The sequence below is a fragment of the Polyergus mexicanus genome, unplaced genomic scaffold (genome assembly GCF_030449975.1).
Source record: "Polyergus mexicanus isolate NDT 795.1 unplaced genomic scaffold, iyPolMexi1.0 SCAF_16, whole genome shotgun sequence".
Classification (NCBI taxonomy): domain Eukaryota; kingdom Metazoa; phylum Arthropoda; class Insecta; order Hymenoptera; family Formicidae; genus Polyergus; species Polyergus mexicanus.
In genome coordinates this window covers 981,803-992,928 of record NW_027223336.1, presented here as the reverse complement: position 1 = coordinate 992,928, position 11,126 = coordinate 981,803, and the positions used below count along the sequence as shown (strand labels likewise).

At 30.2% G+C, this 11,126-nt stretch overlaps 1 protein-coding gene across 1 annotated transcript; it reads right to left on the bottom strand.

Moving 5' to 3' along the window:
* Positions 1-811: 811 nt before the first annotated feature.
* Positions 812-3,725, bottom strand: LOC138940187 (carbonic anhydrase 6-like). The gene is made up of 6 exons (XM_070308804.1): positions 3,641-3,725; positions 3,066-3,113; positions 2,176-2,331; positions 1,430-1,653; positions 1,101-1,331; positions 812-931 (listed from the first exon to the last, which is right to left on the bottom strand). Exons 1-6 carry the CDS (start codon positions 3,708-3,710, stop codon positions 827-829), a joined length of 834 nt encoding a protein of 277 aa, XP_070164905.1. The 5' UTR covers positions 3,711-3,725; the 3' UTR covers positions 812-826.
* Between the last annotated feature and the right edge of the window lie 7,401 nt (positions 3,726-11,126).

Genomic DNA, 11,126 nt, shown 5'->3' with positions numbered 1-11,126 from the left:
TAATTTTCCGATTTAACGTATTATTCGGGTGCACGCTCCCTCTCTCTCTCTCTTTCTCCTTCTCTCTCTCTCTCTCTTATATTATAAATATCTACATGTGTCTTGAAATAATCTATCATAGAAATAACCTAACCCAAAACTGTCATGATTCTCATGAATCATTTCATTGCAGTTCATTTTGCTACGAAGGGGGATAGTTAACGAAACTATCTATATCACGTACAATCTCTTCAGACAAATAATTTTTTGTACCATAGACACAGAGCATAGGGATCAATTAAAAATAGATTGTAAAGTTTTTTAATGTTAGTATAATAGCATTGTAGTTAATAAAACGAGATAGAATATATTTTTTCTAGAATTGTATTGTACATTTTCCGATTATGGTTTTAATTCTACATTATTTTTTTAAATAGCTAAAACTTTTTTAATAATTATTTTATATATTATTTTATATTTTAGAAAACAGTGTTTTTTTATATAAATATTATTTGTGTAAAATATCTGTCTCTCTCATATCGTGGATTTCACGAAGAATATTGATATAACAAAAGAAATTTTTATTAAAAAGATAAATTAAGAAAAAATTATTTTCAGACAAAAAGCAACAATCTTATTCTTATTTATTTTGTGCTCAAGTGGGCACGACATAAATCAAACAAATTTATTTTGTAAACGTAAGATTAAATACGCACAATTCAAAGAAAATATTGCAGAAAATTTTTATTAATGCCATTTTCAAATAAAATCAATTGAGTATAATATTTGTATCTGGATAGATTAAATCAAACTTATTAAATAAGACTCCATCTCATCGGCGCGCAAATCATTCTAAATTGTAATATACTTTTCGATCATTAAGTTCCTGCACGGGTCTGTAATTGAACCTCAGCTTGCCATTGTCGCCCCAAAGTCGTTTAAATACGTTTACCTGTGCGTGTACGCGAATGCGTTAAATATTAAAATGATTATTATATTATTCCAGTAAGATAACTTAAATTTTAAAAAAGATATTTTTATTTTATTATCAATTTCTTAAAAAAAAAATCTAAGTGTTCGTAATACAAATCACTATGTGCTCAATTTTATACTTAAATCACCTGTGCTCTTGACACCGTAAGTTTTTCAGTCAGAACAAACCACATTACGGATTCCTGACATCCCGGCGTAGTCAATGATCCCTGATAATGATAATATGTCTTGTGATTCTTTGGTAAGAGCGATAAAGGTGTCAATTCCTCCTTTATCACCGTGCTCTTTCCCACTTTATGTAACACCTTTTCAGTCGCTTTCACAATCGGCTTCAGATGCGGATTATTGTATCTGTCCAACTGTTACAAAATATCACAATCAACGCTTTATTTAGAAAATATTATTGATATGGCGGAAGAGAGATATGAAAGAGAAACATAATGAATATTATATCTACCTTAAATAAAACCGCGACAACGGCAATTCCGTTCTCGTGTTGCATCGCTACGCTGATATTCGCGTATTGTTTATCATAATGTACTAAATGCAACTCTAAAGCATCACGTAAACCGTCTACGGTATGCTCAGCGCTCCAGTGAAAATGCATTTGCTCCAAAACATATTCCGATTGCAGATTTCCGCTACTTAGATAAACCGGGATACCATGCAGTACAATTTGAACTGTGAAGAAATTATTTAAAAAATGTACAATCATATTATTGATGCGAGTTAATATACCGATGAGTCAAATTTTATTATCTATTATAATAAAAATTAAGTTATTTGAAAACAAAGTGATTATAATAGAAATATAAAAATACTTTTTTTTTATTATTTTTAATCGCACTTTAATTACATCATTTAAACTTCAAATAAATATTTTCTATGTGTAATATTTTATGTTTTTTTTTTTATTCAAACATAAATCAAACTTTTGCCACGATTAGATGAAAACGTATTTAATGCTTTTAAATATACGGCACGGAATGCAGTTGTCTATATATAAAATTCCTAGAAGTAATATACAATAGATGTATTGCTAAAGTCTAGATTAATTGTAAAACTAAAGTTTAAAAAAAATAACTAAAGAATATCTGTCTAAAATTAAATTACGTTTTAATAAAATTTTAGATTTATTATTAATTAATAATTAATTAATTTAAAACTATTAATAGTAATATATTGCAAGCTATATTTATTTACCAGAATGGCCATTGTTATTCAGCGTAGCAGAAAACGCTAAATTATATCGATTGAAATTAAGAGCAGCGCTATCACTTTTTATAACATTTTTCGTTACAATATCGATCGGCGATTGTTTTTTTCCTGTTGCGCAAATTCCTGACCAGTTCGAGGGTCCTGTGGAATTATTTAAAAAATCCAACAAACCGCAAATAATAATTTTAATTATATATATCAAAAATAAAATAGAAAATTTGTCATATATATTATTTTGCAGTATTATTATACAGATATACATCTAAAATTAAATGCATGTGTATAAATGTATATGTATATATGTATATAAAAAAAATCATAATTTAAGGATTTATATTATGAAAATGTTTGCCTTAGAATAGTAATATTTTGTAATATTTTTTAGAATTTTGATAATACGTCAAAATAAGTTGCAAGTGTTATATAAAATTAAAGGAATTTTTAATTATAGCAAAATATGATTTATTTTTACACATTATAACACACAATTATTATTTTATTATTTTTAATATAAATATATAAATATCGATTAATAAAATATATCTAAATCAGTTTATATATGTATTTTTTATATGTATATTCTTGTAAGATATCCAAAAAGACAGATTACATTATTATACGTATGTATATTGTCAACGTATGTTTCTAATAAAAATCTTTCTCTCTTGCAAAATAAAAAAATAATGTACAAATAATTGTTTTCTTGGTGGCACAATATTGGTTGTAATTTATGTTATTTTTATTTAAAATAAAGACAGAGACTTGATCTTTCTCTCTTTCTCTTTTAGAGAAATATTTAACACACAAAATCATAGTTACGTTAGCGTGTCTGCAAATCATGAATTGTATCATTGTAAAAGTTTTATCGTAATTACCATTTTTGCCGTTATATCCCCATTCGGATGCTGTCGTTACTTGTAAGCCTGGAACAAAATACGAAATACGCTACCACTGTACTTAATCCCTTGCATTTAAAAAATATTTATTTTCCAATAATTATAATTAATTTAGGAAGAAACTTTTGTAATGCAAAAGCACGCACAAATAATGCGTTACAATGACATATCCATTACACCGTTTTTTAAATTTGGGCGAGTTAAATAGTGAATTGTGAATTAATTTTACCGATAAATTCAACAAGTACATAGTGATTTTTACACTGAAATATTATTAATTTTAAACAGTATTCTGAAAAATAACAGCGCTTATAACTTTTGATTAAAAATATCTTTTTTGTATCTTTTGAATAGTTAACATTCTTAATTGTTATATTTTAAGATTTGTCCAGATTTCAAAAATAAAAATTTATATGTCTTTTAGAAATATACATTATTAAATATATAAATATATAATTATATGTACCAATGGAATATAATTACGGAATTTAATGCTGTTTAAAAAAGAGAGAAACTATATTTTATATTACTGAAAAACGTGAAATATATTTTACCTGTGGAAAGTAACGTCAGTGTAACCAGCAAGTGACCTAAGTCCATTTTCACGAGTGATGTGCTCGTCATTTTACTGAGACGTGACTTTAATGACAATCGCAATGCGACTGATCTATCCGTACATTTTTAACAAGCTAATATAGCCAACCCCCACGTAGAATCATATCAAAAATTCCAGAAACTCTCCTTCAATCAATTTGGAAATCACATATCAAAAACCAAAAATCGATTAATCAATCGCGAATCCGTTCAAGTGAATTTACAGAATGCAAATTCAATATTTCTCTCGTAATATTCCGCGATATTTTAAGCCGATAAAACTTGTATAATATATAAAATATTTACATTAGATCATGCGTTGTATTTATTTCAAACAGCGCTACAACTTTTATCGTGTCGAAATATCCACATTGTTATCATAAAATTATGCATACTTTTTCGTTTGTTGATATCTTTTGTAAGCAACTATTATGTTGAAAATAGAGTTGAACCATTTAATTTGATATGTATTTGTTATTTATCTCCTTTAATTTAAAAGATAAAAGGGAGTAGCCACTTTTCATGGAACATCCTATATATATTAATTAAGTATATAAATTAAGTAAATATATCAAATTGTTCTGTAGTTTGCAAGAGACCAACTTTTATAATATCCTTGAAGAAATTAACTCTGTAATAAAAAAATTAATGATTTATAAATATTATACATTATTATAATAATCGTTGATTGATGCGATTACATTTCTTTTACTTACACAATTTATCAGAAATTTAAAGATTATAAGAATTTATGGAGCTATCGATGAAGTCAGATAAGACCGAATGTAGACAGGTATTTACGCAAATGTATATTGATCCGCCAAAACCATATGTCAACTACGAAATACTAAATGGGGAAACTGGCAAATAAAGCGGATTGGAGTGCAAATTTTTGGTCGTTAAATTTCAGTGACGAATATGCATTAAAAATGTACGTTTCGGACTATTTTTTGGACCATCTTTAACATTGATAACAAAATATAAAAATCAATTTCGTATTAAAAAGTTTAATCTACGCGATACTGGTTGCTACATTCTAAATTTCAAATTGAAATCGGTAAATGACAAGTGATACACTGAGGAATGACTCACCGAATCCGAGTAGAATACGTGCAAGCTGAATATGTAAAAAAATATGTGTGTATATGTGTATAATTTGTTAATGATTAAAACTCCATAGATTCAAAAGAACACGGTTAAAACTATAAGAAAATATAATAATTATAATAGAATAAATCTCCGCGTTTCGGAAATTTATAATTTTTCGCATGTCGTATAAAGACATATTCAAGTATTAGAATAAATAGATTTTTTCGCATTTCTTTTTAATGTGTAGCACGCCACGAAATATAAAAGAAACTTTTAATCTTTACGCTCCAACCAATATTGCAAGAGATATTTTGAGTTTTTGTAAAATATGTTGCGGAAACCTGACAGTATTATCTATTACCGGACGATCATATAAACGTGAAAGAATTGATTAATGCTGTTAATGATCGAAACTCTTTAAAAAATAAAAGATTACAAAACTATATAGGTCAAAACTATAGAAAAATTATATTAGAATAGACTTTTGTGTTTTTCACAAATCGATTTTTTGTACAATATGTATCACGTATCAAGTTATTTCTAAATCCCGACGAGAGTATGAAAATATTTTGAAGCACCTTTTTCTCTCCATTCTCTCGATTACTGTCTTTTTTGCTTCCATTTTAAAAATATTAATATAATAAATATATAATAATTATGGTATCTCTCTTAGTCTAACTTTTCCCTTTCGACCTGTCCGGCATGAGTGACCCTACCGGTAACTATATTAGCATCTCCGAGTGAAGCGAATTTGATTGTTTTGAAAGTGATTAAATTCAATTTGCCATAAATATATGTTCGACCAAATATAGATTTCGACAGAATCTGATTAATATAAATGTATATATAATAAATTGATAATAATTCGCTATTTTGGTTTCACAAGATTTTTTTATCCCGATTCATCAATCAAAGACTTACTCGATATTTTTCTCATTGATTAATCTAATAATGTAAGTATCCTCAAAATCCAAGACAGAGTCAAAAGAGTCATTAATTAAGATAATAATCATTTTTAATTGTAGAAGAAAGTATTTGTGCACTATTGGTGCATTTTGCGCAGACTTTCCAAGAAAAAATTTAAGACGCAAAAAAATAGACAAAGATTCGATGTACATCAATGATTAAATTATAAAACAAATCGCGATTTAAAGTTCGCGAGCAAATGCGACCAATAAATAAACCGACGATATTTGTAATATTTAAAATCTATAGAAATGATTTTGTTTAGAACAATTTTTTGATCAAACTTGAATTTGACGTCATTTTTACCTTTTTGTGAAAATAAAGCAATTTTTTAATAATTGTATCTTAGCTGATAAAACATCTACACCTACATCTCTTCTGATAAACCTAACTTTTGTCGAAGTAAAAGTGGGATAGGGTTTTCTATTTTATCTTCATTTAGTAAGAGCGTGTAATGTCTTGTAATGACTCAACCTTATTTATTGGTTGCAGATAAATGATGCGGTGTATAGATTTTCTCAAAAAGTTTAAGCCACAATTTTTTAAACTATGATATTATTTGAAGTAAACATAAATATTATATTATAGAGACAAAAGAGTATAAAATGTTTTCGATGACAATTAAAAAGTTAGTCAAAAGAATTATGTAATCTACGAAATTATAAAATCTTATTCTATTATCTTACTCTATTTTACATCCAAAGATTTAACATCATTTTTAATATACAGAAATATAATATAAAGAATTATATACGTTTTTTCTACACAATAAATAAATGATGTTTCTGAAAAAAAAGTTTTTTAATATTTTCTGTTAAATATATTCTCTATTTTAAAGAAAATATTATATCTATAAAAAAATGCTATTATACATTTGAGAAAGATCAGATAATTTTATGTGACATGAGATAATTAATTGCATGAAAATATTTTAGCCGTCTTGTAAACAAAATATTAATTACGAAATATTATAAAAGCGATATTTTTAGAGTAGAATCCCAGTTTCGTGTTAATTTATTTTTATACGCCTTCGGGAGGAAGGTTTGAACCTAATAGAATTTTAAACTAGTCGGATAAGTGTCAATGTATGATTTAAATACAAATAGTGTATTTGCATTAGCATTTCGATTAACTACGAATCAATTAATTACAAATATAATTGTATAATAATTATAGGTTAAGTATACATTGATTGATTAGTTATACCTTTAACATTAGTTATATACTAAGTAATTAAATTTATTTTTATTATTGTTATCATTGTATTATAATTATTATGATAAATTAATTTCTTTCTATTATAACGCGACGAAGTTAAAAATTATAATTAATTATCACTTTTTCTAATTGTATTAAATTATAAAAAATAAAATAAAGTATGTATATTAGAATTAAAAGTAATAGTTAAAAAATACAACATTTATAATAGAAGAGTTTTCTCGTGTGTATTAATGCTGCAATTGCAGATATTTGCGAATGCCTCTCACATAAAAAAAAAAAAATAAAGAATATTGGCAACGAGCAAATCAACTACGTTTCGAATCCTGGCGGAAAATCCACGTGAGAATTACCTCGATGACAGGTTGGCACTTTCGTCGAATTGTTCAAATTTGCAACGGGTTCCTTGCAGGCGTCCGAGCTTACTGGCGCAATTTGTTGGGTCGTGCCCACTTGGCATATGAATGCAAGCAGACTGCAGTTCTCCAGGATTGCCGAATCACACACTGCAGAGTCCTTGTTTCCCTTAGCTGTTCTTCGCCGCATCCACAGAGGCTACGTCCTCATACATAGGATGTATTGTACACATCCACGGATATGCGAAGAGTTCTAGCCAGTAATATCAGCAAAATGAAGAACAATCAGGAACGTCAAACGGTTGTTATTAAAAATTGCTGTGAGACAAAATAACGCTTACAGCGTTTTGTTCCTCTTGAAAAATTATCTTATCATTTAACAAATACTTAATACAATTCATACACACCACAATTTGTATGTATATTTTATAGTATATATTTTTTGTACGTATTTTCCAAATAAAATTTTGAATATTACAATTATAAATATATATTATATATCTAATAATATGCATTATTTCATATTTAATGAAAACATTAATTAATGTTTGCATTATGTGAAATACTTGGACGGAAAAAGCTGTGGATTGACATATCACTGATAAATCTTTAATTAACATTATATTATTTTTTTACTAAGTATATTTACTAATATTTAATCAAGACAGAACGGGGAAGTAACTTTTTAGATAAAGTAGAAATATTTTCAAACTCGTCGGCTGAATTAATGACCCATAATAGTTTTCAAACGAATTTAATCAAGCATTCTCTTGATTTCGCGCTGAACGCACATTAAATTTAATTAAACCGATGATTATTGATTATTTAATTGTCTCTTCTTTTTAATTTAATTTATCTTGCAATAAAATATAAGCATCGTAATCGATATTTATTGGAAGAATATTTTCGATTCCATAGAAAAACGCGATCTCGAGAGCGGAATTAATTAAAAATTCCGATGTGCGAGGATCAAGGACGAGAGAAGTTGAGTGTCGCTGATCAGCATCACAATGGTGGAAGAAATATGTTTGCGCTATACTGTAAAATATTTGTAGGGACACATATTGATGGAGATATTTTCATCTTTACCGAAGTTTGAAGACGCGCAGACATCTGAATCAACACACCAAATACAGTGCACTTTTCCGCGGAAGCAGCTCGCATTTTGTAAAGCCGCTGTTGATTCTGACAGATTTTCGTCCGAATGAGTCTGTCAAACAAAGCTCGAAACTTTCGGGGAAGATTCTATTTCGGCATCGCAAAACAAAGCCAACTTTCTTTGCTACGCATCCATAATAATAATGCAATCTACCATCCTCGCGCATTTCGGTTGTAATTATGAAATTTACAAGGATAATTGTTTAAAGTTCTAATTAATGAGAATAGATATTAGGGAATAAATTGATATTCAACATGCGTATACTGAGAAAGCTGTATTAATTGTATTATTGCGACAGCAGCTTAAGTTTTTAATTGATTTGTGCGACAAATTACTACTGATACTTTATTAATTCATTAATCTCCCTCCCTCTCTCTTAAATCTTTTTTTTTTTGTAAGATAATTGACAAACTTTTTTGTCATTTCTTTAAGAAGAGGCTCAGCAGTATACGACGGATTATGATCTCGGTACTTCCGTAATAAAAGGGATATTCGTCTCCGTGATCTCGGTGAGAGCCGGATCACAGTTTGGAAATTCTATAGCGATAACTCGATTTAAACTGAGAGTCAACTCCTGCCGTTGAAACATCGTGAACTGCGTCGGACTTGAAATTAATAGTAACTTCTGTGCTCGCGAGCGTATCTGCTTTGACTACATATACGAAGCAAAATCTCGACGGTAATACGAAGGTAATTTCCATCCAGGACACTTTGACTCCAATCAAGTTTCTGTGCTGAGAGCGAGCTTTAAATTTCCCCATCTGAGATATCTAACTTTTATCAGGTCACTGAGCGTTTCTTGAAAAGTATTCGATCGTTATTCCAACTTGCGTGTCCTTTTTATTTGCGTGCAAAATTTTGCAGTTTTCATTAGCCCCACTAATGAACGATTGACACTATACATCTCCGTATCAAATTTAATAAGTAATTACATAATAACCTTTGAGTTTGTTACGTTTTTAATTACAATTATCAGAAACTTGTCACTTTTCCAAAAAAAAAAAAAAAAAAAAATCTAATTTTTTTATCGAGTATTTATATGATTTTCTTTCTATGCTGACTGCAATTTTACATTAGCATCGTGTGACAAATAAAGAAACAATTATGAGATTATCTGACATGTTTCCTCATCTTCAATCTAAAATTACATTTTATTTAAGTCACACATAGAATTATCAAAATTGCAGGTAAATTTATATTTTGCATCATATTTGCATACATAAAAAAGACGTCCGCGGATGTCCATAAACTATCTCGGATGCAAGATCGATGGGCCAATCGTGTATTTCCCCGGATTCTAATTCCAGTAACGCCGCCTGACATTTTTCACCTCGATGTTCTCGACTCAATCACATACATATACATATATATACACACACACATACATGTGAATGCCTGCCACATACACGTTGGACAGCGGTAAATCGGTCGGGCGAGCTCACGGTTTGAGATCGAAATCGCGAGGCGTAGGTAGGATAACGCCGATGATGGTGATCCAAGGAGATTATTGGAATTTCGCCAAGTCTCCTTCAATATGAAGCCTCAATGTCAACCACCCACCTCCATCTTTTCACGTTTATCCGATGGTTCGACACACGATGTATAACTCACACAATGGGCAAAGGAAAAATATGTGAGCCTGGTAAAAAGCACAGGTGATAGGAATACCCGCCTTTGTCGTTGAAGGAGCTTTCGTGTCCACCGCGATGGAATTAAGTTTACATCCCTTGTGAAGGAACGCGAGCAGGATCTTTTGGGATTACACAGCACATCGCTTTGACAATACGTGTAACATGATGACAATTAAATTTCAGAATATGATATTTCAGATAGGATTTATTCCTACTAAGACGTATTCTGTTCTTTGTCATTTTTGAGTTGTTCTTCTTCTGTAGAAAAATATTGTAATGCATGCTGTACGCTATATAAGCGAAGATAATATTCCTTTGACGAACGGTTGATCTTCGGTGTTTTGAGAAACGTCTCGTTGCTACCGACCCTTAAAACGCCTATAAAGATTAACGACGAGAGAACTAAGAGAGGAAAGAGACCTCAATCTGCTTCGGGAACGAAGCAGCACAGATTGATCTGACAATTTCTGGAGCACGTCCATTCGAAGTGCCTGCCCTATAACGATCCGTCGCATGGATTAAGAGAGGAATTTAATTCTTGACAAACAACCCGCCAAACTTCCCCGAGTCCCTTTTTCCTACATTCCCGGCGCCGGCGACTTTCCACCCATCTCAAACTTTTTTCTTATACGCCGAGAGAAAGATTGGCATTCAAAGTCCAAAATGATAAATGAGCTACTCCGAATCGAAACGAACCACTTTATTACGCCTGCTACTACTCGCTTCAGAATATCTTGTTGTTAGATTCCCGGAGTTTGAAGAACTGAGCTCGTCTCTCTGTCTCTTTACCTCTCTTTCTCTCTATCGTAATATTAATTTATCAATACGTCCGCGCGCTATCGAAAGCCGGATATTTCGTACCGGTGGTTTAAAAGGATCGCGGTGCGATGGTTAACGTGCCGCGTACAATGCCACCGATCCATTGTTTTAGCTAAGGTACATCCATTGCCTCGCTCCCGGTGCTATTCACGGAGCTAGCTTAGTCTATGCCATAAAATGGAGGGTCTAGGTTCATGAGCGACTTTAA

Coding starts and splice junctions, on each gene's coding strand:
- LOC138940187 (XM_070308804.1), bottom strand. CDS start 3,710: ATGACGAGCACATCACTCGTGAAAATGGACTTAGGTCACTTGCTGGTT. Junction 3,114..3,640: donor ACTGACGTTACTTTCCACAG/GTAAAATATATT, acceptor ATTTTGTTCCAG/GCTTACAAGTAACGACAGCA. Junction 2,332..3,065: donor GGGATATAACGGCAAAAATG/GTAATTACGATA, acceptor ATAATTCCACAG/GACCCTCGAACTGGTCAGGA.